Source organism: Pithys albifrons, chromosome 8, assembly GCF_047495875.1.
Source record: "Pithys albifrons albifrons isolate INPA30051 chromosome 8, PitAlb_v1, whole genome shotgun sequence".
NCBI classification, from domain to species: Eukaryota; Metazoa; Chordata; class Aves; order Passeriformes; family Thamnophilidae; genus Pithys; species Pithys albifrons.
This window is the reverse complement of record NC_092465.1, coordinates 33,425,041-33,451,908: the sequence shown is the minus strand read 5'-3', so window position 1 is coordinate 33,451,908 and position 26,868 is coordinate 33,425,041. Positions and strand designations below refer to the sequence as shown.

At 37.1% G+C, this 26,868-nt stretch overlaps 1 protein-coding gene across 1 annotated transcript in view; it reads left to right on the top strand.

Annotated features, from left to right (window-relative positions):
• ITGAV (integrin subunit alpha V) overlaps nucleotides 1-22,780 on the top strand; it is a 45,483-nt gene extending 22,703 nt beyond the window's left edge. Inside the window, exons 12-30 of the mRNA XM_071562871.1 lie at nucleotides 279-481; nucleotides 2,484-2,675; nucleotides 2,781-2,826; nucleotides 3,407-3,508; nucleotides 3,758-3,816; nucleotides 4,793-4,947; nucleotides 6,079-6,216; nucleotides 6,923-6,990; nucleotides 8,116-8,263; nucleotides 9,010-9,102; nucleotides 10,129-10,208; nucleotides 11,700-11,780; nucleotides 12,804-12,909; nucleotides 13,851-14,009; nucleotides 14,977-15,090; nucleotides 15,608-15,721; nucleotides 15,815-15,922; nucleotides 16,908-17,030; nucleotides 17,381-22,780. Coding sequence (XP_071418972.1) covers nucleotides 279-481; nucleotides 2,484-2,675; nucleotides 2,781-2,826; nucleotides 3,407-3,508; nucleotides 3,758-3,816; nucleotides 4,793-4,947; nucleotides 6,079-6,216; nucleotides 6,923-6,990; nucleotides 8,116-8,263; nucleotides 9,010-9,102; nucleotides 10,129-10,208; nucleotides 11,700-11,780; nucleotides 12,804-12,909; nucleotides 13,851-14,009; nucleotides 14,977-15,090; nucleotides 15,608-15,721; nucleotides 15,815-15,922; nucleotides 16,908-17,030; nucleotides 17,381-17,476 — 2,185 coding nt within the window. The 3' untranslated portion in view covers nucleotides 17,477-22,780. The remainder of the gene's footprint in view (nucleotides 1-278; nucleotides 482-2,483; nucleotides 2,676-2,780; nucleotides 2,827-3,406; nucleotides 3,509-3,757; nucleotides 3,817-4,792; nucleotides 4,948-6,078; nucleotides 6,217-6,922; nucleotides 6,991-8,115; nucleotides 8,264-9,009; nucleotides 9,103-10,128; nucleotides 10,209-11,699; nucleotides 11,781-12,803; nucleotides 12,910-13,850; nucleotides 14,010-14,976; nucleotides 15,091-15,607; nucleotides 15,722-15,814; nucleotides 15,923-16,907; nucleotides 17,031-17,380) is intronic.
• Nucleotides 22,781-26,868: the final 4,088 nt, after the last annotated feature.

Genomic DNA, 26,868 nt, shown 5'->3' with positions numbered 1-26,868 from the left:
GCACTTTCTTGCTAACTCTCAACATTTGTTTTAATAATTTTTGGTTTGTTTTTGTATTTACCTGCATAAATACATGTGTATTTACATGCTTTAAATGCATTAAATTCTGGTATATTTGTGCTTACTTTGTCAACAAAGATTTGCCTTCAGTTGAAATTTAAAGATAGTTAATTTTGATCTTAGTATTGACTTCAGTGCTAAGTTAATCCTACTAACAGATGCTTAAGACAATGGATTTTCATGCTATTACTAAAGAATCTTGTCCTTCTTTGGTCCAGTTATACAGATCTGTTTATTGGGGCACCTCTTTTTATGGATCGAGGCTCAGATGGGAAACTTCAGGAGGTCGGCCAAGTGTCCATTTGCCTTCAGAGAGCCTCTGGAGGGTTCCAGACAGCCAAGCTGAATGGCTTTGAGATCTTCGCACGATTCGGCAGCGCCATTGCACCTCTGGGGGATCTGGACCAGGATGGCTTCAATGGTAGGACATCATTTATTGATCAATGTTTCTCCTTTGTAGAGGGAATGTAGCCAGCACACTGACTGGACTCTGCACACAAACACTGAGGTCTAGACTCCTTTCGATGCTTGTATGCTACTCTCAGGAATGCTAACAGGAGTTCCATGGATGCATCGAGCAGAGACTATACCATTGCAGCTACAGCATGGATTACTTGAGCTGTTCCACTGATCAGCTCATTACTTTCTGAGTGATAACTACAACAGAAACTGTGATGAAATAGCCAACTCTCCATTGTGACTTGTTAGAAAATCTGCATTATGATCTTCCTGTTTCCATTGCTTGAAGCTCATTTTCCTCTCCAGAAACACAATGATGATTGAAAGGAAGGTTTTGTTTCAAAGAGCTGGTTAAAAATGCTCTGATAAAAGAGATTTTCTTGGGAAAAGTCTGTTTCAGATTGGAAGAGTTTGGTGAAAATATTCCATAACTACAGCTGGTTGTACCAAGAGCTGAGTGTCATGAGCCAGTAATTGGATGAGAAGTCTGAGTCTGACACAACTGGAGCTGAGGACTCTCAAACTCGTTGCCTGTGCTTCTTGTTACTTTAGGAACTTGTTGGTTTCACTTAAGAATTAAGGGCAATGAAACAGGCAATAATCCTATACTATAGGTTTGGGTCAGAGACTTCCAGGAATCCCAGGGAGAACACCTTGTTAAACATGTCATACTCCAGTGTTGCCTAAATAGTAGTAGGAATTTGAGTTTTCACCAAAAATGCTCTTTTTTTGCATTCTGCTTGCAAGCTATTGATTTTCTGAAAGATCACAAATGACAGTAGGTTGATGCTTCAAGTTCCCATGTAGCTCTAATTTATTTTTGCTGAAATCATAGTCTTAGAATAGTTCGAGTTGGAAGGGACCTTTTTAGCTGCTAATAATATACAGAATCTGTGAGGATATGATATCACTGCAACTATTTACAAAAGACATTGGAAATAGCCAAAACTCAAGTCCCTTGATAAAATTATCCCAAAAATGTTTCTATCATACTTCAATATGAAATACACTGTAGGCAAGAAAATCATAGCAAAAGCTGCCTCTTTTTAATTACTTTGCTGTTTGTTTTGTTTATTACTCTGCTTCATTTTGGGAGTGTTAATTAAAATGCTTTCCATCACAGTATGGTGCAAGATTGGAATTTTTACTGTTGTCATAAAGTTTGTAAATATGAGTCAAAAATACAAAACAGAAAACTTTTGAGTCCTTAATATTTTCACCAAACTTTCTCAAAGTTAAGTAAAAAGGAAGGAAAAGTGAAATTACTCTGTGTAGTGTTTAGTGATTGGTCTTTTACTGTTGATTGTTGAATTTAGATCATATTTACGCTTCCAAAGCTGTCCTTGCACATAGTCTAATTAGCATTTTGTTTTATTACTGTTTATTAATAACTGACAACAAGTACTCTCAAATTTATTAAGCTTTAAGAGATAGAATAAATGCACTAACTGGAAGTTCTCCATAAAAGATATTGCCAAGCCATGACCAGGCTAGACAGGAATTTGATATTTACCATTGGTTTAGGATGATTTAAATTTTCTGGAATTATTGAAATGTCACACCCTTTGGAGGAACATGAGCGTGTTAATGAAATGGGAAGATAGTCCCACTTAGTTTTGTGATTTGGCGTCAACAATTACTAATTCTGAGTGTTTTAGTAATATCAAAAGCATCTCAAATCCATACCACTTGGCTGCAAGTCAGGCATTTGCAGAACTATTTCTTTCCCTCCTCCCACTATACAAGTCTATGAAACATTCTTATGAAGCACTGATACTTTCTAGAAAAACCAGCCTCCAATTAAAAATAAACCAAGGTTGTTGATGAGCATTTTAAAGGCTGTTTGCATTTCCTCCCTCCTGACACACATTGAAACTGTAGTATCAGAAATGACTGAGTGACGCAAGCACAAATATGTTCTCCTACTCTGTGGAGGCATTGATGATTCTAATTTTGGTTTCCAGATATTGCAGTTGCTGCACCGTATGGAGGAGAGGACAAGAGAGGACTTGTCTATATCTACAATGGAAGAGCAAGTGGTTTGAATTCAGTCCCATCCCAAATTCTGGAAGGGCAGTGGGCCGCTCGCACTATGCCACCCAGTTTTGGGTACTCACTCAAAGGAGCCACAGATGTGGACAAAAATGGATATCCAGGTCCTTTGCTCTTAATTCACTTTCAAATAACTTAATAGCAGTCCCACCTCTGACAATTTATTTTTCAACAAATTTTAATGTGTAATATGTCTTCTTTCTTCCTAGACTTGATTGTTGGAGCCTTTGGTGTTGACACAGCTGTTTTGTACAGGTGAGGGTCACTCTGTGCTCATACCTACGTGCAAGCAGAAGGAAAGCTCAGTGATGTTCTTGAGCTACAAAAGAAGGCAGGATCAGTCTGAAATTCTGTCACTCCACCTTCCAAAATGCTGAAGGTGAAAAAAGGTTATACTGCTGTTGTCACTGAGTAATCCTACAGTCTGCTGTCTAAAATTGATCTTTCTCAATAATGCATAGTTAAGAGGAAATATAAATAAGCTTTCTTCAAGGCTTTCTGGCTGACAGTACCCTAGATTCTGATACATACTGGGTGCTGCTAGCTATTATACTGAAATCCCAATGTTCTCATCCAAAATCACTCATTTTAGGAAAATGCCTTATTTATCTGTGCTTGAAATAAATAGGACTTCCTCTTTACACAGTTGTCCACGTTCTGACTAGTGGAAATGAAAGGGCTCAGAAAAGTTTCCCACTTTTCCCTCATGTACTCAGTGATTATTTGTTTTTCTTAGTTTCAGTAAATACTGTTTGTTTGTGTATACTCCACAGTTTGGGGAGGGTACTGTCTAACATGGTGTTGAATGCTGTCCAAGAGGATGTTTTCTTTGCAGGGCTAGACCAGTTATTAGAGTAAATGCTGCTCTGGAAGTTAATCCAACCATTCTAAACCCGGAAAACAAAGCCTGTTCACTAGGAGATGTGAAAGTTTCATGGTAAGCAGGGTATATTTGTTTTCCTTTGAGGGGAGGGCCTTTCTTGGGTTTTATTTTTGTAAGCTTCCAGTTTTGAAAGGATTCAGGAAGTCTACTCAGCTAATTAAGAAGAAGACAAAGCCAGATTTTTTTTTCTGAAAGAACAGACAATACAAAATAACACCTTTGAACAGAAATAAACAGTGAAGAATTTTAGGAGGAAACAGAAAAAGTGCATGAAATAAGTATTTTTCTCTTCCTCCAAAACAGCTTCAAAGTAAAGTTCTGCTTAAAAGCGGATGGCAAAGGAAAGCTCCCGAACTCCCTCAGTAAGTTCTGCTTGTTTAAAAACTTTTAAGCCTTTTTGTGTTGCTTCCAGGCAGGTCATTATTATTTTCATTATTGAAACAGTTTTCTGCCCTTTCCAGCATGCTCCTACCCCTTGGGCAGCCGTGCACATCTCCATGACTGTCTTCAGCAGGGTTTTTGGCTGTTGCTGTGTAGAAGTCAGTGTCATTTGAGCCTACTTGGGACCTTAAGCATATGTTCAACCATTTGTTTTACTAGTCTTAAAAAGTCTTTTGTATTTTAGAGAATTTAATTAACTCTCAGTGAGGGGAGTTGTAGACAAGAATGTTCAAGTATGTGCATTGTTAGGCCTAAAAGATGGACCAGCCACAGGGGACTTCTCATATTTCTGTTGAAATCATGACCTTCTGATTGATATCACTGACTTGTTTTCATCAGATTGTCTGGATCAGAATCAAGAAAAGATTGATTCCAAAAGGTTTTTTAGTGGTCTCCATGAGTGCAGCAGGCAGCCTGCTGCAATCAGGTTTTGCCTACTAATTATAAAAGCTCTTCCTTATTTTCTTTATGGCATGTATAGAGGTGGTGTGATCTGGGAAAGCTCATATAAATATCTGTTACATACTTTTAAATTTCATTATCTATGTAAAATATTTGAAGTAATTAGATGAGCAATAGAGTTTAAACATACAAGTGCTATATGCAAGATTTCTTTAAATTTTTTTCTGAGAGAAAAATTTTGACTTTTGTTCTTGCAATTCTATAGCAATTATAAATGTATCAGTGCTCTTACATGTTTCTAGATTTAAGGAAAAATCAAAGTCCAGTTTAGGACAGCAACAGTGCTTGAGAACTACTGTAGTAACAGATGTTACATTGAAAGAACTGGATGTTTTAAAAGGGGAAAGTACCGCATTTCCATTGTAGCTGGATGGGAATCTGCACTGTGTTTAATGGAATGAAATATCCCTAACCCAAATGCTTTGGATTGGATAGATTTCCAGGTGGAGCTGCTCTTGGATAAACTTAAGCAGAAAGGAGCTATAAGGAGAGCCCTCTTTCTCCACAGCAAACAGCCCAGCCACTCTAAGAACATGACTATTACAAAGGGGGGCAAAATGAACTGCGAAGAACTTGACGCCTTCTTGAGGGTAAGTAGCATTTTATGTTTTGGGCAAATAATTTTTAGTGCACAGTCTATTACAAGTTCCTTGTGTTAGGTGTTAAAAAAAAAGAAATGCTAGAGAAAATTGATGCTCAGTGGGTAGACATGAAATTACTAAGGCCATCTGTCTGTCCTGGGTTATCACTGCTATCAGAGGATGATCAGCGGATATGATGGGGATTAAGGTCTTGGTCCCTTAAGGGATTGGAAATTCAATACTGAACTTTTTTATGGATGTCTTGGATGAATCAACCAGGCATCAAATTAGTTGTAATTTCCAAGTAATACAAAACTCAGTAAACAGGTGTTGTCATCTACTTTGGAGATGAAAAAAAATAAGGAAAAATATAGATCTGTAACTAAAAAGCCATAATCAGCAAACAGCAGAGGAGACAGAGAAAGCTGAAATATTAAGCTTTCTTTTTCTCATGCTTTCTGTTTTAGTCCCCACAGAAGTGAGCAGATACTAACACAACTGAAAAATGCAAGCCAGTAAAAGTAACATTGTGTGTAGCTGGGTAACTTACATGGAACTCAGACTTATGTCTGAGTACTCATAAATCAAACATGAACAATACTTACTTTCTAAAAAACCCCAAAAGCCAGTAAATATACTAGTAATAATTAAAGATCCATGGAGGATACGTTACACCTTTCTTTGACTTGCCTTGTAGGTAAGATATACAGAATTAGAAATTTCAGATCTCAGTGCCAGTAACACTTTAACACATTTCCACCTGACATTTTCATAAAGAATGTAATGGCACACAGCCTACATGAAATCACCTTAAATGGAAGCAAAACCAGGAGAAAACTGTAAGTTATCAATAGGTTTCTGCCCACACAAGATAAACTCTGAAGTAAGAACCTGAAACAAACTGTAATTTCCATTACTCTCAGAAAGTAAGCAGAGTTTACACTGATCAAGTCTGTGCCAAACATAAAGCTAAGAGATGGTTTGTAACTACTCTGAAAGGCAGGATCAACACTTGATAAACAGTAGGTTTTCTGACATGAGGTTTTTCTGGTTTGAAAAGAGCTCAGAAGTTTTCATGTTGCTTTGGCCTCCTCATTCCTACTGTGTTTTAATTATAATTCAGATATTTGCTTTCCTCAGGATGAGTCTGAATTTAGAGACAAGCTGACTCCCATTACTATTTTTATGGAATATCGCCTGGATTACAGAACAGCTGCAGATGCAACAGGATTGCACCCTATCCTCAACCAGTTCACCCCTGCTAATATGAGCAGACAGGTATATTGCTCACACAGTCTGTGATGAGAGAACTTGGCTTTCAAAACTTTCTCTCAACTTACATTCATTTTGTGACTTCTGAAAAATTAAAATACCTAAATATACATCTAGGCTTTGGTCTTTGAATTATGGAAGTACTGATGGTTATTGTTTGTTGGTCTTGTTTGTTTGATTTGTTTTTGGGTTTTTTTCATCTCTCTGTGTCAAATTTATTTTAGTGCTGGACCTCCTTTTCACATTACTAATTAACAGTTTTCTGCAGAAAAGCAGAGTAGTACTGAAAGTTTTAAGGCTTGGAGTGTTTCATACATTGCTCACACTATGCTTTTCTATGTACATTATGTTTATCCTTCTAGTTCTCTTAAGGTAATAAGCAGTTTTTTCTATTTCTACCCTTTGTACAAATTTTTACACTTGTTTGTGAAGAGGATAGTGGAGATGCAACTCAATTTGAACAGATTACTCAAAGTATGGAAAGATGGTTAAGGTGTAGACATCAGTCCTAGAATTGCAGTGGGGCAGGATGAGGCACAGTGCTCCCCAGGTATAAAACTCATTTGTTCCCTTCCGAGATTAAGGATATGAAAATAACTCATTACTAGCTATTTAGATTTTTTTAATGTGGTGGTGAAACAATATTCTTGGAAATGTATGTTGGAAGAGATGCAGGAATTATTACAACAATCTGCATTTGATTTCTGCATAGGCACATATTCTTCTGGATTGCGGGGATGATAATATCTGCAAACCAAAGCTGGAGGTGTCAGTAGAAAGGTAAATGCATATGAAAAATATTACAAGGAAAAGGAATTTCCCTACTTTAATTTGAAAGTTCAAGAGCTTGTAATACTTTTGTTTGAAGGATGTGTTGAAATAAATAGAACTTTCAATGTATACAGTTTAAACTCAAGCTTATATATTTTAAAGAAAACCCATTTTCTGCTTTTCAACCTAAAGTCTTTAGCATGTAATGCAGGGAGAGCACACCCCTGACTCCTGTCCTGGCCTCCACAATAAGTACACCATGTTTATCTGTCCATTTGCTAAGCTGGACTTGCATAGCAAGAATGGCCCAGCGTTGGCTGCTATTGTACCACTGTTAATACTAGATAGATGCATGAATTTGTGATTTTATTCAAGAAGGGGAGAGTAGGGCTCTGTTGTTACACATATGAAAAAAAATTGTTGGTATTGTTAATATCTTCTATCAAACCTGGAAAAAAGAAAGAAGTTTTAAGTGATAATTCTTTATTGAGTCCAAGTCTTTGTGCTTTGTATGCCCTAAAGCAAATCTTAGTGTATTATCTCTATTCATAATCTGGATTTTTATGCCCTTAGTGCAGTGCCACAGCATATGCACACATATGTAGTTAGAACACTTCACAAGCACTAATTCATGCAAACACTTCAGAAACATTGTATGTCAGTGCAGGCACAATCAGGTTTCCTTGTGGCTGGTGAAATGAAAATATATAGTTTGAAAAGACAGTCTCTTTGTATCTGGAACAAAGGCACTGCCGAGGTCTTAGCTGCATTCTGCAATTGAGCCTTCCCTTGAGTTTTGTTATAAATACATACTTGTACCTCTGCAAAGTGGGCATGTAATTCCAAATGTACACAGGGATTTAGCTGTTCATAGTTGTTTGTTCCTTGTTACAGAAAGGTGTTGTGGTTTGTTGTAAATTTTATAGAAAAGATTCTTACAAAACAAAACTTAGTATTTGCTCCATTTTTGTGATTAATGTAGAGCTCTTCTGGTGTTCCTGAAGCACAGGTACTGCCCCAGGTTTCTGTAATGTCTTTGTGCAGTTTCAGAATGTATCTTGTTTCTGTAAGTTCAGATACTTGATACACTTTAGAACATGAATGCAGAGCTCATTTTTGCCCTGTTTTTTGTAGTGATCAGAAGCAGATCTATATTGGTGATGACAATCCCTTGACACTCATTGTCAGTGCTCAGAACCAAGGGGAAGGAGCCTATGAAGCAGAGCTCTTTGTCGTCGTTCCACCCCAAGCAGATTTCATCGGAGTTGTTCGTAACAATGAGGTACAATTCTAACTGACTTCTTTGAGTCATCATATTTCCTCTGCTCCAAGTTTTTATTTGAACAGTGCCCTTGTTAATTTAGTTTATTTTAGACTTAGCTTGTCACACACTGGTTAAAGAGCTAGGCAGGTATGAGGCAAGTGGTGTTGGGTATTGCTCTTCTCTTCCACCTAAGTATGTATAAAGTCTTGGGTTATCCTGACTAAACAGAATATTAAAATCTCGTTCCTGACTTTTTTATCTGTTGGACCATGCTTTGGTTTGGTTCTCCAGTTTACTTCTGCTACTCTAGAGCTTTGTGATCTGACTTCATCCAAAATCTGATAGGTCTCCCAAGACCTCATTTTGAGTAAGTTAATAGGTATTCATGCTATTTTGCCTTCCAATCTTTGGATTGGAGATTCAGTTGCCTTCTAATCTTTATTTTCCTATTGAGAGTTTGCCCAATTGCCAAAGTTCTTCACACAGGTTACAAAGAATCACATGGAAAAATGCTTTATTCACAAAAATCATAATTTCTACCCAATATAAGAGTATTGAATTTCTCTTTTTACAACCTTGGAAAGAGATTTACCTTGTCTCAGAAACATTTGTCTCCATGGAAACTTTCATACTAGGATTTTAGTGCTTGACTGACTTGGGCTGAGAAATTATGTTTAAGTTAATGCCGTGTATCTAGAACATCTCTCCAGGTGTTCAGATATAAAGAATGGCATTCCTTGATATTTCTTCTTGATGTGTTGCAGGCTCTAGCCAGACTGTCATGTGCATTTAAAACAGAGAATGAAACTCGCCTGGTAGTTTGTGACTTGGGAAATCCCATGAAAGCAGGAACTAAGGTAAGGTTTGGTCCAACAAGTGTCTGGTAAATCAAACAGGAGGGCAGGTGACATTTTTCTTAATCACAGTAGTGTTTGGGCAGGATGTTTACTCCCAGGAAATTAAGATTAGAACTGGCTGACATTAAGCTGCCCGCATGTTTTGTTAGTACTGTGGTACTTGGTTTCAACTTTACAGCAGCTAAATTAAAGGCTGAACCGAGTGGTCATGAGTTTTATGATGCAGCTCAGAATAGAAGCTCATTAAGTAGTAGAATTAATGAATTCTGGTCCCTCATGAGTTTGTCTTTATATTTATCTGATATGCAATTTTTAGAATAAAATCAAGAGCTTGCTCAAAACACACCTTTCTCTTAGCTCATCTCACTTCTGCCTAATTTTGTGAAAATTTAAAGAGAGTTTTGTCTAGTTGAGACCTCTACAATTCCACCAAATGTAGCTGAAATTGGAAGAATAAAAAACTATTAGTGGGACCTGGCAGATTTTATGATTTTAATTAGTCTTATTTTCTGAGGAAATCAACTGAAAATCACAATTATAAACACCTTGATGATGCTTTTCTTCCAAGAGACATTTTGTGTAGATAAGTAAATGCTATTTCCAAAGTCTTTCAAAGTATATGAAGCTGAACTGCACAGATATTAAAGCAACTGTCGATCACTGACATAGTACAAACCTCGGGAATGAATTTCGAATCATTTGTGTGAACTGTTCTTTAAACTACAGTACTTTTGCAACACACAGGGAGGGTTAGTTATGGGTGAAAATGGCAGAAGCAAGGGCAGGGAGCATGATGTAATCCTTCCTTTTCTATTTTATGGCAGTGATGCCTTGACTGACCTGCAGAGAGGGAGGTACTTCCAGTCGCGAGGAACTGGGCAAGTTTTGTTTGCCAGTTCTCTGCGTGTGTTCATTCTCTCATGACCACAAGTCTCAAGCAATTTTATTTTAGTATAAGAGCATTAAGAAGCTGTTGTTATGTCTTTTATTGTGCTTTCACTGACCCATGGTGATGTTTTTCTCAAGCTGTTAGCTGGCCTGCGTTTCAGCGTGCACCAGCAGTCTGAGATGGACACCTCGGTGAAGTTTGACTTGCAAATCCGAAGGTATGGAAATCCATGAGTATGTACCTCACCTGGTAGAAAACATGCACAGTAAATAGGCTGTACATTACTCAGTTTCACTCTAGACTAATTCTCTGGTCTTGGCCTTATAGTTGTTTAAAAAATAAACACAGAACACATTTGTACCTGCATACCATTGTACTCTCCTGATACTCAGGTAGCACCACAGAATGACTTTGGGTTTATAGTCCTCTTTTAAAACTGATGTTTAAACTCTGAATTCCTTCTGATGTAAAGCCAGAATTTCACATTTTATTGTTTTTGAGGATGAGAGTCTTTCAGAACAGACAGTGCATGGGGTGGTCTGAGAAGAAGCAATGAGCAGTGAACCATCACAGTAGCCAGTATAAGAGTCTGACAATTAAATGGAACAAAACAGTTGTGTTTCTGTCAATTATCAGATGAGCACAACACTGTCATATGATATATAAATCTGAATTTATACCTTCTGGAGATGATGCTTAAGATTTGAAGATGTGATCATTAGGATTTACCCAACACAGTTTTATGTTGCTTAATGGGCAGTTCAAATTCAGCTGTTTCCTTTTTTCCCTATGGTGGATCAAAAGCTTCTTTTTCCTTTTAAGGGCTTCATTATTTTAATGTAGGAACTAAATTATTCTCATCCACATATGCATTTTTTATCTACAAGAGTTAAATAAATATAAACCTACCATTCTATTTAAATGGTACAGTGGTTTGCCATACTGATCAAATGCTTTGGCAGCATTAAATATGTCTTTGCTCTTCCATTGCTGTCTCTTCAATTTTGTTCTGTTCTCCATCAGCAGTAAGTTGTGTCAGTGGCAGTGACCCAGTTCTTTAGAGAAAGTGATCTTCTCTGGGAGGTCTGTCATCTTCCTTAGGCTAACAGCAGTCACCTGAATCCAAAAGAGTCAGTGAGGTTGCTTAAGTCATGCTTGTCTTCTGATGGAAGAAAAGGGGAGCTCCTATAACATTTTCCACCTTTTATGGAAGCAATTTCTTTGCATGACTTTTGAAAGCAAGAAGAGCAAACAATGATGCAGTCGAATGTGGTAATCACAGTTCACAGTGACAGGAATTACCAAGGTATTACCCTGAGGAGGTTTTAAGGATCACACCAGTTGTCTTAAACTCACAAAACTAGATTTCCAAAGGTGGCTGAGGGCCTAGCAGAGCAACTCTAACAAATAGGGTATTTACAGGTCAGGAGGAAAGCCCTGTTGCATGTATGTTTTGATTACAGCAGCAGCAAAGAATAATTAGAGGATTGAAGGTCTTTCTAAAGGCAGTTGTTTGGTTAGGGAGACAGAATAATCAGATGTGTCATGCATTTAAGGTGAGAACTTGCTTGAAGCTGCTCCTTAGTTTTTAACAATTGTGCTCAGGAGTCATGTTATGATGTTACATGGAATTATTTTAATGTGTGGGGTTTCTTATTAAATACTTTGTTTATTTCATTTAAGAAATTACCTTTTATTTTCTCTGCAGTTCCAACCTGTATGACAATCTAAGCCCAGTAGCATTCTATCAGGCTGACCTTGCTATTTTAGCAGCTGTTGAAATTAGAGGGTAAGCACTGATACTATTTTAATAAACCTTTTGTAATGAGCTTTGCATATTTGCTTCTTTATATTCACTGAACTTTCAGGTCTGCATAAGTTTTCAGGAAAACTTAGGGAATTTTTAATCATAAAGACAACCTTGTTCTCTCCAGTCACCCTTTGGACTTTTGGATCTTAAGCAATTCTAAATAATTACAAAATCAGTTCCACAAAGGAATGTTTTTCCTCCATTGCTAGAGAATTGTTTAGAAGAATTAAAAAATCACCCCTCATGTATGCAGTTACACATTTCTCCAGGTCACTTTCCTCCTCCACAAACTGACTGGGTTTTTATACAAAAAAACCCTGAAACCTTATCTAAAGTTGAAGTTGAAAATCCTGTGGAAGTTAAACTTGCAATGCCCTCACCTCCTTCAGTCTGAAGCACAGTATTAACATTGTAATGACTCTGTTACCTCTGTCCCTTCTGCTTACCAGAAATGACACCTAAAGTCTCTACAGTCCTCTTGCTTAGCCAGTTAACTTGAATTCCTGAGTCATGACATTTTAAAATTTCCATTATGCTCATTATTGTGATCTAATTTTTTCAGCATCTGAGAAGTGAGGGCTGGCACACTGGAAAAGCCTCATTCACTATTTTCAGTGGATGCTGAATTACTTTTAGGACTGTATTGCTAAGGCTCTACATCATCAGTATTTCTGATTATCAAAGTACTTCATGCTTTATGTTTTTTGGATGACTTGTGTGTATCTTAGTTCTGTGAGTGGTTTACTGGATGTTATAGGATGAATCCAAAATTTAGAACAGGAAAAATTATTCCTAAATACAAGGTTAATCTTTTCATGTAGAGAAAAAAACTGAACATTTAATATTCAAGGCACTCAATTTCTTTTCTTTCTATTTTTATATACATAGGATGAAAAATTGGAGACTGTATGTTAATCATGTTGGCTTTTTTTTAGGTGTTCTGGAAAATAATATTTATCGTTTCATACTTGATAATAACAACTTCTTTGCTTTACTGTTTAGTGTGTCGTCTCCTGATCACATATTCCTTCCTATTGCAAATTGGCAGCCAAAGGAGAACCCAGAAACAGAAGATGATATTGGGCCCTTAGTTCAGCATATTTATGAGGTATGGAATTACTACTAATTTCAATGACAGAGTTCTGTGATAAATGAAATCTTCTGGTGTAGCTTTTCTATGGCATAAATTAGGATTTTTTTAAATTTATTTTTGTCTTGCATGGAAGTAAGTATTATCTTTCTTTAATGCTGGGTCAATAATTGCTATCTGTGAGAAGGGTTGGAATACCTGCAGTTGGTGTAAGAGGAGTGGCCAAACAAAAGGGGCTAATTACTTACATAATTACCCATATTTTACTTTCTCACCTTTTAAATTCCAGATAAAGTACCTGAAGTAACTTTTTACATTCAGAAATGGCTCATGGCTGTAAATTATTCGGTATCCTCATTTGTACTCCAGCTGTTCTGAATCATCAATGTGAAGTCTTTTGCCTTGAAAAAATTTAAGTATTTAAAATTTCCACAGGAGAATTCTCACAGCTTTAATCCAGACTGTTTCATTAAACCAGACTTTCTGAGAGCTGTCTGAATAGTAATAGTTAAAAGTTGTTCTAGAACTTAAGGGAGCATTTCTCTGATGAAACTTACTGGTGGTTGAATGTGCGCTCAGCGTATCTTGGCTTGGACAGGTACAGGGCTGTGATTCGTGCAATAGAGTGAAAAAAACCAACCCATGTTTTATCAGTGAAAAATTACATTTATGGAAGGCAAAAAAACCCTGATGTCATATAGCTTTTCTTCAATTTATATTTTGTCAAAGTACAGAAGTAATTTGAAGTTTTGCCTGTTGAGGTACTGAATTTTGGCTATGACTTTTAGGTAAAGATGTTCATGCTATTGCCATAAATGTTTGAGGGTTGGGGTAATGGCTTTATAACATTTATGGCTCAAATAATATATCAATTAAAAAAAACAACTATAGGCACATTAACAAACAAAGTAGCATTGTTTGGTGTTTTTTACATCTCTAAATTTTTTTGTCATAATCAGCTGAGAAACAATGGTCCAAGTGCATTCAGCAAGGTGATGATGACTCTGCAATGGCCTTACAAATATAAAAACAACACGCTGTTATATATTGTTCAGTATGAAATGGATGGTCCCATGAACTGCACTTCTGATATGGAAATCAATCCATTGAAAATTAAGGTAAGCAGGATTTTCCTTTTTTTTTGGAGTGGAACAAAGAATGTTGGGTGTTTTGTAAACACTCAAAGTAGCCAACTCCCTGAGAATATCTAACACAGGGTTAGTTTTTCAGTAATAAGACTGCACTCTTTGATAGAACATTCAATATATATAGCAGATGAAAGAAGAGGTAGGTAATAGGTTGTCAACCCAAAGATCAATTTGTCTGGTTTCTTTTCATTGTGAGGTTTTCTTCTTTTTTTCTGTAAGGCTGTACTGTGTGAGTTCTAAGTCCAAAGTAATGGAGTTATATTGAATGTAACTGTGAACAGAAACATTCCATATACTTCTAGGCTGTATATGTAAATTTCCTGGGTGTTGTTTCTTGGAATAAAATGACATTATTTTTCCTATGACTGGCTTGTTTATCTAGACTCTCCTGCAAATGTCCCAGAGGTCAATAGGTGTGTTTTGGTGGGGCTTACACAGGGCATCACTGTCAGCAAAACATGTAGTTTGCAGAACACAGAGCAGAAGACACTCCTTTTTCCTAGGCTGGACCAGACAAAGAAACACCTGAATAAAACCAGCAAGTTTAATTGAGTGTAGAGAGCTAAATTCCAAGATAGTTTAGAACAAGTAGCAAAAATCAGTATATTAGTTTTAAAAGAGTTCAAGCAAACAAGGAAACTACTCCACGTATAGAACAACAAAGAATACTCATGTATCTTTGATAATCAGAAAGGAACTTCAGTGAATAAATAAATACAAATCTGCTGTGCTTCTGCTATACCATTTTCAATACTATATTTTTTACAACTCTCTTGTAAGTTTTCTCAATATTTTAATTACAGCTGTAGGTACAGCCAGAGTCTGAAGAATAGCCAGGACAGAAAGAGAGAAACCTGCAGTTGTATATTTTCTTGACCTTACCTTTGAAGTCTGCAAATATCTAATTTATTATTTGAATTCCCTTGGTGTATCTTAGATTTCTGCATCTAAAGATGATGATAAGAATGAAACAGTTGGCAGGGAAGATAACCGTGACCATCGTGTCAGTCGAAGAGATGTGACTGCTGTTGAAGGGGACGTGCACACTCTGGTAAGCTCTCAGCATTCCCACTCTGAGGTGTTGACAATACACCAACAGTTTTGTGCCCTTTTGTTTTAAGTCCTTTAAGGTCACCTTGGGCTCTTCATTCAGTGTAAATGTTCTATACTGTGTTATTTGTAAATCAATACTTACAGCAGGAAGGCTGGTAAAATAGGACACCTGGGAGGAAGCAGGGGAGGGCTGCAGGCTTCATCTTTGCTACAAATCACAGCTGATTGCACAACATGTGTTTCCCAGCTGGTCAGTGGACTCTGCAATCAGACACGTGGAGGATCTGTCCTCTCTAAACAAGACTGGAAATAATCTGTCATAGGAAATAAACATATTGCCATATCACTGTCTTTCTAACTGCAAACTATAAGTAATTATCCAGTACTGCAGGTTATTTAATGTATTTGAATAATTTATGGGGGAAGGAGGATAAGAGGGTGTGTATATGTATGCAAAGTAAATGATTAATTAAATGGAATGCCATTAATGACTTTTCAAATATTTTTATATGCAGGGCTGTGGAACTGCTGACTGTTTAAAGATTGTCTGTCAAGTTGGCCACCTGGAAAGGGGAAAGAGTGCAATATTGTATTTAAAATCACGCCTTTGGACCCAAACTTTCATGAACGTGAGTGACTGTGAATACTCTGGCCCTATTTCTGAAACATTCAAAGTGATTTCCGTATCCACATGCAGTACTAATTTTGTTTTTCTTACACAGAAGGAAAATCAGAATCACTCCTACTCTCTCAAATCATCTGCTTCTTTCAGTGTTATTGAGTTCCCTTATAAGAACCTTTCCTTTGAGGATATCCACAATTCTACAGTAGTAAGTCATTTACATCCAGCTTGAGTTACCATACATAATCATTTAAAAACTAATACAGAGACAATTATTGTTGAGTAGCATTTTTGTGGCTTAATATAATTGTTACCAGCTATTTGGTTCATATATTAGTATCAGTTCAGTTCAGGGTAGAACTAAGACTAAAGTTGACAATATTTGTATCTGGAAAGACTTAATTGAAAATGAAAAGAAATTATGATGAACAGTCTTAATGTTCTTGTTAATGCTGTTTCAGTTAGAGAAATATTTTACTTGAAATTTGTTTTCTACTGTAGTAGCACTCAGAGCTTGAGTAATGGACCTTTATTTTATTATATGAAGTACTATATGAATGTGGAACAAAAAGAGCATCTGTGCCCCAGGGGGTTTCCAAGAGAAAGGAGACAGCATGCAAACAGAAAGCAATATATAGGCCATTTGGTTGGGCTGCCAAATTAAAAGTTTTTGTAAGCACTATAGCATTAACAGTTGAGAAAAAGGTTGAAAAGGATTGTGATAGATTTAATTTTGAATATGGTTTCTAGTGCCTGTTATTTACTGTGGTTTTTTCTCTCATAAGCCTTGTGGAGTTGGATTTTTGTTTCAAGGAATACTGCTTTTTAAGAAAAAAAATAGTTTCTCTCCCAAATATTTTCAGATTCTTACAGTTTTACTGAAAAACATCAAGCATTACAGAAGATAAATTGCCATGTTATCACCGACTGGGAAAAAAACCAACAAAAACAAACCAAACAAACCCAAAACCTCTGTTTTAGTTTAATTTTAAAATCCTATTAAATTTGGGTCAGTGAAGTCTTCATGTCACCATTAATCTAAAGCTTTTTACTCACATTGGAGAGAAAAAGTAATTTATACTGGATTAAGGTTATAATCACTACAAGATCAAGATATACAAAACCTAAACTGCATGAATGAACTCAGCTTGTCACTGTGGTGCAAAGTGTGATTTATTGTATTTTTCTGTTAGGTTACTACAAATATTACCTGGGGCATTCAACCACAGCCTATGCCTGTGCCAGTGTGGGTTATCATTTTGGCTGTCCTAGCAGGGTTGCTGCTCTTGGCTGTTCTAGTGTTTGTTATGTACAGGGTAAGTGTTGGGGTTTTTTTTCCATACTAGTGATGTATTATTTCATAGAGTGCCAGCATTTTGCAGAAATCCCTTCGTCCCCTGATCATCTGAATAAGTTAAGTTTTTGGATAACTGTAAAAGCCTTTCAGTTTTGTCAGGAAAAAGCTAAATAAAAAAGGATGTCTGTGATTGTGCTGACTTACTTGGTTTAATTTTTCAGCTGTTATTTACTGCCTTTGGAGGTCAAAAATGAGGAAAAAGAGAGTACAGACAAAAAACCAATATAATCAGTTAACAAAAAACAAGAAAAATGATGTGTTTATTTGGCAAATCATAATGCAATTTCTTTATTGTTCTCTGAACTACAGATGGGCTTTTTCAAACGTGTGAGACCACCGCAGGAAGAACAAGAAAGAGAACAATTGCAACCACATGAGAATGGGGAAGGAACATCAGAAGCTTAAGCAGAGTTTTATCTGTAAGACATTCTGAAATTTAAAATTGTGTACATCTTGGTTAGAAATAGTGGTCTCTCCATCAACAGGAAAACACAACTGCAGAGCTGCTGATCTCAGAAGGCATCAGCACGTGCAAAATAAGAGCATTATATTTAAATCCTCCTTTTTGTATTAATTATGTTCATACTTGTGACTAATGCATCTGCACTGACTGCTGTGTGAAAAGCTTACCTGATACATAGTGCTTTGGTTTTGCTTACTGGGATATAGGAGACATCATCTTTTTGGATTCATGTGCCAACTTTCTATGAATTTCTACATGGATTCTGCATTTGCTCTTGAAGCCAACAGCTTCCATGGGTACTTGTTGGATTACACATGTGGTTTTGGTTGATTTCTGTTGAAGTACACTACATTTCATTTTCGAGCTCTTGGAAGTTAGTTGCACAAAAACATGAATGTAGCTTGTTTTACAAAACTGAAGAATATTCTTTGACTCATTAACCATGATAACAATTTCTTCTCCTGCTCAAAGAATACAAAATATTCAGTGGAATTATTCACATCTGATACCTATTCTGTACCTGTTCCCTTGCCTGCTTAGTCATCTGTCTCATGGTTTCCCTCTAGACTTTACAAATACTGTTCTCCAGACCCCAGGTCTCTCACTGTAGGGATTGAGCCTACACACACAAAGTGAGCAATGGAAAGCTGGGACTGGTGTACTTTGTATGGGACCTAGGGAAAGGATTCAGGGCAAGATCCAAAGACTCTTCTGTCTATTTCCACAGAGCAGGATCCAGGTATTCCACAGAATTCTTGCCAGCATGGTTGCATTCATGTTCTGCCAGGAACAAGACGCTGGACTGTGGCTGCCAACAGACATGTCAGAGAAAACCCATAGCTTTTATGTCCACAAGGCAAACCTCCCCATGGTTTGAAATTAAATCGGTATATTACTCGGATTGAATTTTGCTTTCTGGCAAAAGAGCAGAGGGAATCCTCTGTGACAGGTTACCTGAGGCACTGTACAGGAGCTGTTGTTAATTCTCACATTTTGTGCAGGATGGAATAACATAGAGACTGTTTAAACCAGACTATCTGCCAGACACATGGATCTTGGCCACACTCACACCTGCCTTGTCTCCTGCCCCGAGGGAACAGTGAGGTTGTCAAACGAAGCAGAGCAGAGCTGGCAGTGTGAAAGGGTTTGAAAAGAGAGGGTTGATTTGGCTGGTTTCATTTCACTCATTCATTGTTTCATTGGCTTGTTGAATTTCATTCATTGCTTCATTCATTGTATGTTCCATTGCACAAAAGACATTTCATTGCACAAGACATTTCATTATGTTCAGTACATTTCATTACCAGAAAAAACACTAAATATTCTGGTTTTGTTTTTTAAACTTACCAGAAGGTCAGTGATTTAAAGCCACAGGCTTTACGTCATTCTTCGCTTATTTCCCTCACCATTGGTGTAGTAAAGTGAAGCTTCTTACGAGACAACAAAAGGACATTTTCTATGCACTTCAGTAGACAAGTAACTGCACATTAGGAGGTGGTTCAGCCTGCAACCACGTGTAACTGTGTTGCACAGATCTTAGAGTGGACATACGTAAACAAAGGTGCCTTCTATCAGAGGTGTTTATTCTCTATTCCTAAAAGGGAATAAATTACATTATAAACTCCCTCTGTGCAGCCACATACATAAAGTAAGACTTCTACTGTATTTACACCAGTGAGATTTCTATGTACACAAACTCTTAAAAGGACAAAAACTCTAGTTGGTTTGATTTTGTACCTTGGGGTTTTTGTTCAAAGCTGCATCTCCCCCATAAATATCACAAATCCTGCTAAGCCCAGAATTATCTGAAATGAACAGTTCGATTCAACTCCTATTTCTGCATCCTTTCAGGGATTCAAAATCCACAAATGGCTTTCATTGTTGAGTCCATTCTTACTCACTGAACCATGATGGCATCTGAGTCCTCTAGGGAGACAGCACACAGTCTTTGGGGGCCAGTATGTAGACCAAATATAGACTTATGTATTTATCCATTTACATTGGTTTGTTTCAGACTGTTTATTTAGATATAATTACTTTATATGAAAGGCTATAGGGCATAATTCTGTTTTCACTGAATTTTCAAGGTCTTCAGTGTGGTCAGTTTTATTTTTGTCTTTGCTCTTAGTATTGTTACTATTATATAGTAAAGAATCAGGAGTTAGGCTTCAATCCTGGCCTCAAAATGTGGCTTTGATAGAACAGCATTTCAGTTCCTTGCACAGGCTTGTAGTTCACACACTTTGTCAACTGATTATATATGTGCAAGGAGATTGGTTTTACCCAGTCTTGATCTTAGTAGGTTAAGAGGTTTAAGAGACTGTCAGACAGATTATAGCTCTAATTCTTACATGTGTGCTTTCATTACATGTACACACTATGCTGACTTGAAATTTAGGAGACTACTTGTATGTCTAGGCGTTATAAGGAGATTAAAAAATATTTTAGAAAAGCATGATCTAGATCTCTAGCTGACATGGAAGGGATACTGTAGCATTGTTAATGTCAGTGCTAACTGCATCATCATTTTACTGTGGCAACTGGAAACTCATTTTGCTGACTTTCAGGATAAAAAGGTACATTTTATTGGTACAACTGCTGTAGCTATGGAAAGTTTCTTCCATTTTTGAAGTTACATAAAGTAAGATTTATTTAAGTGATTTTTATTTTATGCATTCTACTAGAGAATAAAATCAAATAATTTCTTCATGTCCACTAATTTCCAGTTTGGTTAAAAACCTCACACTACCATTTGTAAATGGAGCAAGTAATATGTGGTAAATGTACCAAGTACAAGTTACTTAGTGAACATTGATGTAACACCTCAAATTCAGTTTCAGGGAGGTTCCAAACTGGAACTTTTCCTGAAGTGCAGGAAACATTTGGCAGCACATTCTAGATTCAGCAATAAGATTCCAGACTATGCATGTACTTGTATCAGTATAAATTTCATACTGATTCACAGGCATTGACTTATACTTACAGCAAATATTGTAGAATGATGTTAAAGATTTTAAAGAAACTTTAAAAATGTATTTTGGAATGAAATTAATGCCTTTGAGTCAAAATTGATGTGCTAAAGATGTATACAGAAAGCATTTTAAAAAAACCCCAGAGAATCAGCCTTCTGTTGAGAAGCATATTTTTTATGAATATAGAATCAACAGCTATGTAATTATTTAGACAATAAATACACTTTTAAAGAGCTATATCTTTTATAATGAAATATGAATTTATATAAGTACTCCAGTTTGCAATTATTGCAGCATCTCATGTCAGTGAAGTGATTTGTATTACAAAATGCATATAATCTATTACTATATTTGACAATATTTTGAAAATGTAAAGCACGGAACCTAGTTTATAGGTTTACATTTCTTTCAAGAAACTATGAAATTGTGGAGATAGCTTTTATATAGGCATGACTGTAAAGTCAAGTAAGGGCTACATTTATCAACATAATCTGAAATACTTGAGGAAATTTGTGTATCAAGTTCAGAATTTTATTTGTCCCATTTTTCTCTTTTAAATTTTGATCTGCATGTTGGACTTTGATTCACATGGTGTCTTTGGAAACTTTAAGAAGTTTTATTACATGTGCTCTTTCTTTATAAAGCATTTATTCCAAGCAAATATTTTAAATTATTTAGGTCATGAGTATTTTGAAGATATTTCAGGTATAATCAGCATGCTCTTGGTGATTTGAAGGATTCATGGTGCACTTACATTTTTGCAGCATTCAGATTTGCTGTTGATTACCCTCACAAATTTTTTCCTACACCAACACAGACAATCCCAGAGCAGCATTAGCCTGATGAAAGTAGAGTCAGGCTTTGTCTTTGGTCCCAACTAATATGATCCTTGAAAGTGATCCTTTGTGTTCAATGCTGCTGGCTGTAAATGAGGGGCAGCAGGAAAAAGGATTTCATAAAAGAAAAATGGAAATCCAAAAAGTGCGAAGGTAGTGGCAGACCCCAGATGAGCTTTAAAGCAAAGAGATGATTTTTTGTTTGTCTGTTTCTGAGATGGGAGGAACCTGTTAGTTCTCTGGCAGTGGCCTCCTGTCAGGACCAAATGCCAGTTTGAATCATGGTTTTATGCTGGGCTCTCATAACTCTCATGGATGTGAGTGGGATCTGAGCTCTTTGGTACTGAGTCTGTAGGTTCTGATGCCCACGTGCAATATAATGTCATCAGATCTAGTTCACTGCCAAGTTGCTAATTTTTGTTCCCTAAGAAGGGATGCAGCATTTGTTGACTTACAGTGGTCAGTGTTTGTAAGGACATTAACAAATCAGTGTGTTGAACTGAGGAGATGAATGGAATAGGAAGTTTCTGATCACCCACATTGGGTGAAACACAATGTATATTCTCATGTGTATCCATTACTAACTCTTGATTTACTGAGAACTGGTACAATTAAGTCCATTGTGAAAAATTTGACTAGAGACTATACAATAATGGTTTTGACTCTGTAGTAGTACTACTGTTTCATGTGGTTATGGTATTCAGTATTTTGGTGTATTTTTTCCAGTGTGTAGAATTTTAATATAATACAGGAAATCTAACCTTTCATGCAATGACCTTCTCCAGATATGCTGCATCAAAGTTGAGTAACTTGACCCTTGGCTTTTGCAAAGTAATTGAACATTCAATGTAGAATTTGACTCTTCAAAAGACTTCGACAGGTTTTAGTTTTCCATCCACGAAGGAAACCTGTATTTGCTATTATACAAATATGCTGAAAATGTAACATTTTGTTTCTTTGTAATGAATTTTTCTTTTTTTTTTTTTGCTTGTACATTAAATCAGTAGAGCATTGTTTGCACAAGCAGAAAATTAACATACTAACAAGAGTGCTGCATTTTGTGTTTCTTAGTCATGTAGTAAATACTTGGAAATATTTTCAGTTACTCAACTTGTTTCCAAGGTCTTCGGTACATTTAATAAGAGCAATATACATTTGAAGTCACCTTATTTTGTATTAAATTATAAATTTTGAGAAAAGAAGTGGATATTGTGGCACAGTAGTTTTGTACTGGTATGAAATATATAGCTATTAAGCTATGATTTTCCTTTCAACTCATTCTTTTCATCCTAATGCAAATTTGATTGTTTTTATTAGGTTGTATTTTTCTACATATGTATACATTTTCAAAATATTATGATTGGATAAATTGCAAAATGTAAGCATTGACTTGATTCTGATATTTAGAATTTTGGAATAAAATACCTCTTAACAGGGATGCTGTGTTTGTTTATTTTTTTATCTTGGGTATATTTTGTAAAATACATTTAATTGACCAGCAAATATTTTGTAGTATATTTGTAATTTACAGTTATATGCTCAGTCATATGGCAATAATGTCACATTTACACAACTTTTACTTTCTCAGCTCAAGTGGCACATATTAACTTTGAATGAAAAAAATTGTAATCACAAGGAAGAAGGAAGATCTAGTCATAAATTGTATTCTGTCACTAGAAAACTTGATTCTAACAGCAATTTTTGTATACCAGAAATAAACATTCTAGATTTTATAGCTGCCACATCACTGTAGAAAATGGTGAAATCTCGTCCTTTGTTTAGGAGAATTCTTCAAGAATTGTTCTTTCTTGTGGTGTTATTAGACTAATTTGATTACATTAGTATTACATTTTTTCAATTAACAGTCATAACTCACCTTTGGTAGTGGGCTGACAATAAAGGCATACATGTTTGTTCCATTTCTAGAACATATATCTACAAATCAATTTGGTACTTGTGAACCCATTAGAAGAACTCCAGACCACTGAGTTCCCCCCAAATTGCTAGTAGATGATTTGCTCACCTACAGCAAACAGTAATAAAGGACACTGAAAAGATGGAAAATTGGTATTTGTGTTCAATTAACAGCTTCCACTGATGTCACAGTAGCTGCATCACAGTAGTCAAAGATGACTCACCATCAGTTCAGCACACACTGCAGGCCGAGTTTTTGTTGAATTAGATACCTGCAGTCAGATGCCAGCACAGTGATCCCTGCATCTGCTTAGCAGGTCCCAATTAACATACTTTTGAGAAATGACTGACAACAGCTGTCTCATGACAGCAACCAGGCAACAGAGTGTTTTTTCAAATTCACATCTTATGCCATAACTACCTTAAATAAAATGATGGTCCATATCTTCAATATTTACCTTTACACAACTCCACTGCCTCCCCGGAGCTATGCTGCTGTACGTTTCCAGTTTCTAGGTTTCTGACTCTTTGCATATGTGTATGATACTTTATTGCATGCTTTGACCATTAGATAGTTTGTAAATGAATTATACATTAATACCTTCTTGCATATTAGTACGTTAATGTTTTTAAATTGCCTGTTCCAGCGCTTTTAAGGACACAGTGAACAATTGAAAATACCCTTTTTTAAAGTATTTATATGAAACTTCTCATCAATATATTATCTCTTTTAAATAAAGAATTAAGGTTAGTGCAGTCAGCCCATCTCACAAGGTATTTCACAATCAGTTTTACTGCATCTTTCTGATAAACCTTCTAAAAGTTTGGTGCTGAATCATTTCTCTCTTGACAGACACAGAAGACAGGCTAAGACTAAACTTGCAGGACACAAATACACAACACAGACCTTCCAAATGTGAGAGGCAAAAAAGCAGACAATAAGCCACTACATTACTAGTCTTCTCACATGCAGACCATGCCTGTGTGTTACTGTTCTTCACAGAGTTTTGCAGTATCTCTGCATTGACATTTCTATGTCATTCGTGTACACGCTTTTCAGTCCCTGACAAAGTATCAGATGCCACGTTACATCCCCTCAGTGGTTGATGATGGCTGTAATTTGTTTAGTTGGAAGAGTGTGTGAGCAGCCTTTAAAGACCACAGTAGTTACTGCTGGACAAAATTCCTCAGGGAAATACTCAGGTGGTTGAAATAAATTACTTACTATTAGGTTTCATCTCTTTTCAAAGGAAATTTGGTTAAGAAGACATAATCTTGATTATATTTTTGCTGAAATGAGTGTTATGGTGTACTCTAATTTTTCTTAGTAATTGATCTAAATATAGAACAAACAATTTCCACATGTGGTATTCCCCTTTTGGAGCTATTTTCAAAAGAGCTTTTATGACATATTTAACAGGGTTTTTTTTTTGCTCACAGAACTTTATAAATTAATAATTACACATATTCATGTCTTCAACTTTAATGTAAAATGTTCCAGCTGCCAAGCTGGTTCAACTATTTATCTTCAACTATCTTGTTAGAAGCCCAAGTTTACAAACATTTGGAAATGAACATATGTGCGATCCATCCTTTCTCAATACCACATACTCATGAGATAAATTCATAAACAAAGTAAGCAAATTGCTCAAAGCATGAGCAAGTTTTCTGTAGACTCCTTTCTTTTACCTGAGATCACACAGTGTTGCAGAGAGCCCAAAATTAGTTCAATCCTAACAGTGGCTGTGCAGAAACAGATGCTTTTCCTTTGCAGTGCCCAGATAAAAGGTTGAAATAGGAAGCTTGGTGAGAGGATATTAATTAGGCAAATAGGCACTGAGCATGTTTGCTAAACAAAAAAGGAATTTCTGCTCTTTTTGAGCTGCTGGAGGAGTTCCACATCAAGTAAATTATTGTCTGGGTTTTGTGCTCATTTGCTTTCTTTCAAGCAAGGCCCTGTCAAATGCAATCATGTTTTCAGGGCAAAGGTTTTTTTGGTGCTGATGAAGAAAAGCGAGACTAACAATAAAGAAGAGAGTTGAAAAGCACCTGCTGAGGAGGGTGTACATTTCTCATTGCAGCACTACCCCACAAGCAGTGATTATTCATAGTGAGGGTCAGACCATTCTGCAGCAGTCCCAAAACTGTGCCAATGAACTATCAGCACCTGCTATAAAATAAAATTGTATTTTCTACGTCAATCTCAAACCTATTTGAAGTCATTATTGATGGCAATGAATTAATTATATTTTACTGTATAGAATGACATTAATCATAAGGAAAAATATGTTTGTTGTTTTTTAGGGTTTTTTTGGATTTTATTACACATGTGTTGAAAATATACACAGCAACCTGACAGTTTTCCCTTCTTGGGAAAATTTATACTCCTCTATAGTTTGTAACTGTGATTTGAAATCTATAGCATTTGGCCTAGTTATGTTATTGTGCCTAAAAAGGATTTTTTTACTTGGCTTGTCTTTGTTTTATTAGAAGGCAAATCCAGTGATTTTATACTTTTCGAAGAAGTTTATACTCACTACTCAAACATACATTAAAAATTCAGTATCATCCAGTTCTGTGACAATGTGACAGCCACCATAACTGTATCTGTACCTCCTCAAGCTTTGATTCCCCACACAGGCATCTCTTTGCCTTATTTAGATGTTTATCCCCATTAACAGCCCTGATATCAAACATTACACATATTTTAGAATTACAGATGCACACAGGTACCATTCGAGTGCAGGGATATGCATGAATGTGGGCCCAGAGAAGGGATTGGAGCTGGGGAAGGGTCCAGAACACAAGCCTGAGGAGGGAAGATGGGGATATTTCTCCCAGAGAACAGGAGGAACAGGGGGGACCTTATTGCTTTCCACAACCACCTCACAGAAGGGCACAGCCAGGTGGGGATGGGCTCTGCTGCAGGCGACAGGACGAGAGGACACAGAATCGATTGGATTGGAAAAGACCTCCGAGATCATCAAGTCCAACCCTTGCTCCAACTCCAGTCCATTTACCAGATCATGGCACTCAGTGCCACGTCCACTCTCAGTTTAAAAACCTCCAGCGATGGTGAATCCACCCCCTCTCTGGGCAGGTTGTTCCAAAGCCTGATTACTCTCTCTGTAAAGAATTTTTTTCTGATCTCCAAGTTAAATCTCCCCTTGCACAGCTTAATCCTGTGCCCCCTCGTCCTATTGCTGAGTGCTTGGGAGAAAAGATCAACCCCCACCTGGCTATTAATTCCCTTCAGGTAGTTATAGAGAGTGATAAGTGATGAGCCCGCTCGGCTCGGCTCGGCTCAGCTCGGCTCGGCTCGACACGGCTCGGCTCGGCACGGCTCGGCTCGGCTCGGCTCGGCTCGGCCCTGCCCTGCCCTGCCCTGCCCGACCCCGGCTGGGCTCGGCTCGGTCTGCCTTGCTCTGCCCGAGCCCGGCACGGCTCGGCTCGGCTCTGCCTGGCTCTGCCCTGCCCTCCTCGGCTCTGCTCTCTCCCTTCTCCCTCTCCGTCTCCCTCCCCTGCCTTCACTGCCCCGCCCGCTCTCAGGCTCCGCCCTGGCACGTCTGTGGGCGGGCAGGCGGGCGCTGCCGCCGCCGCAGTGCCGTGGCC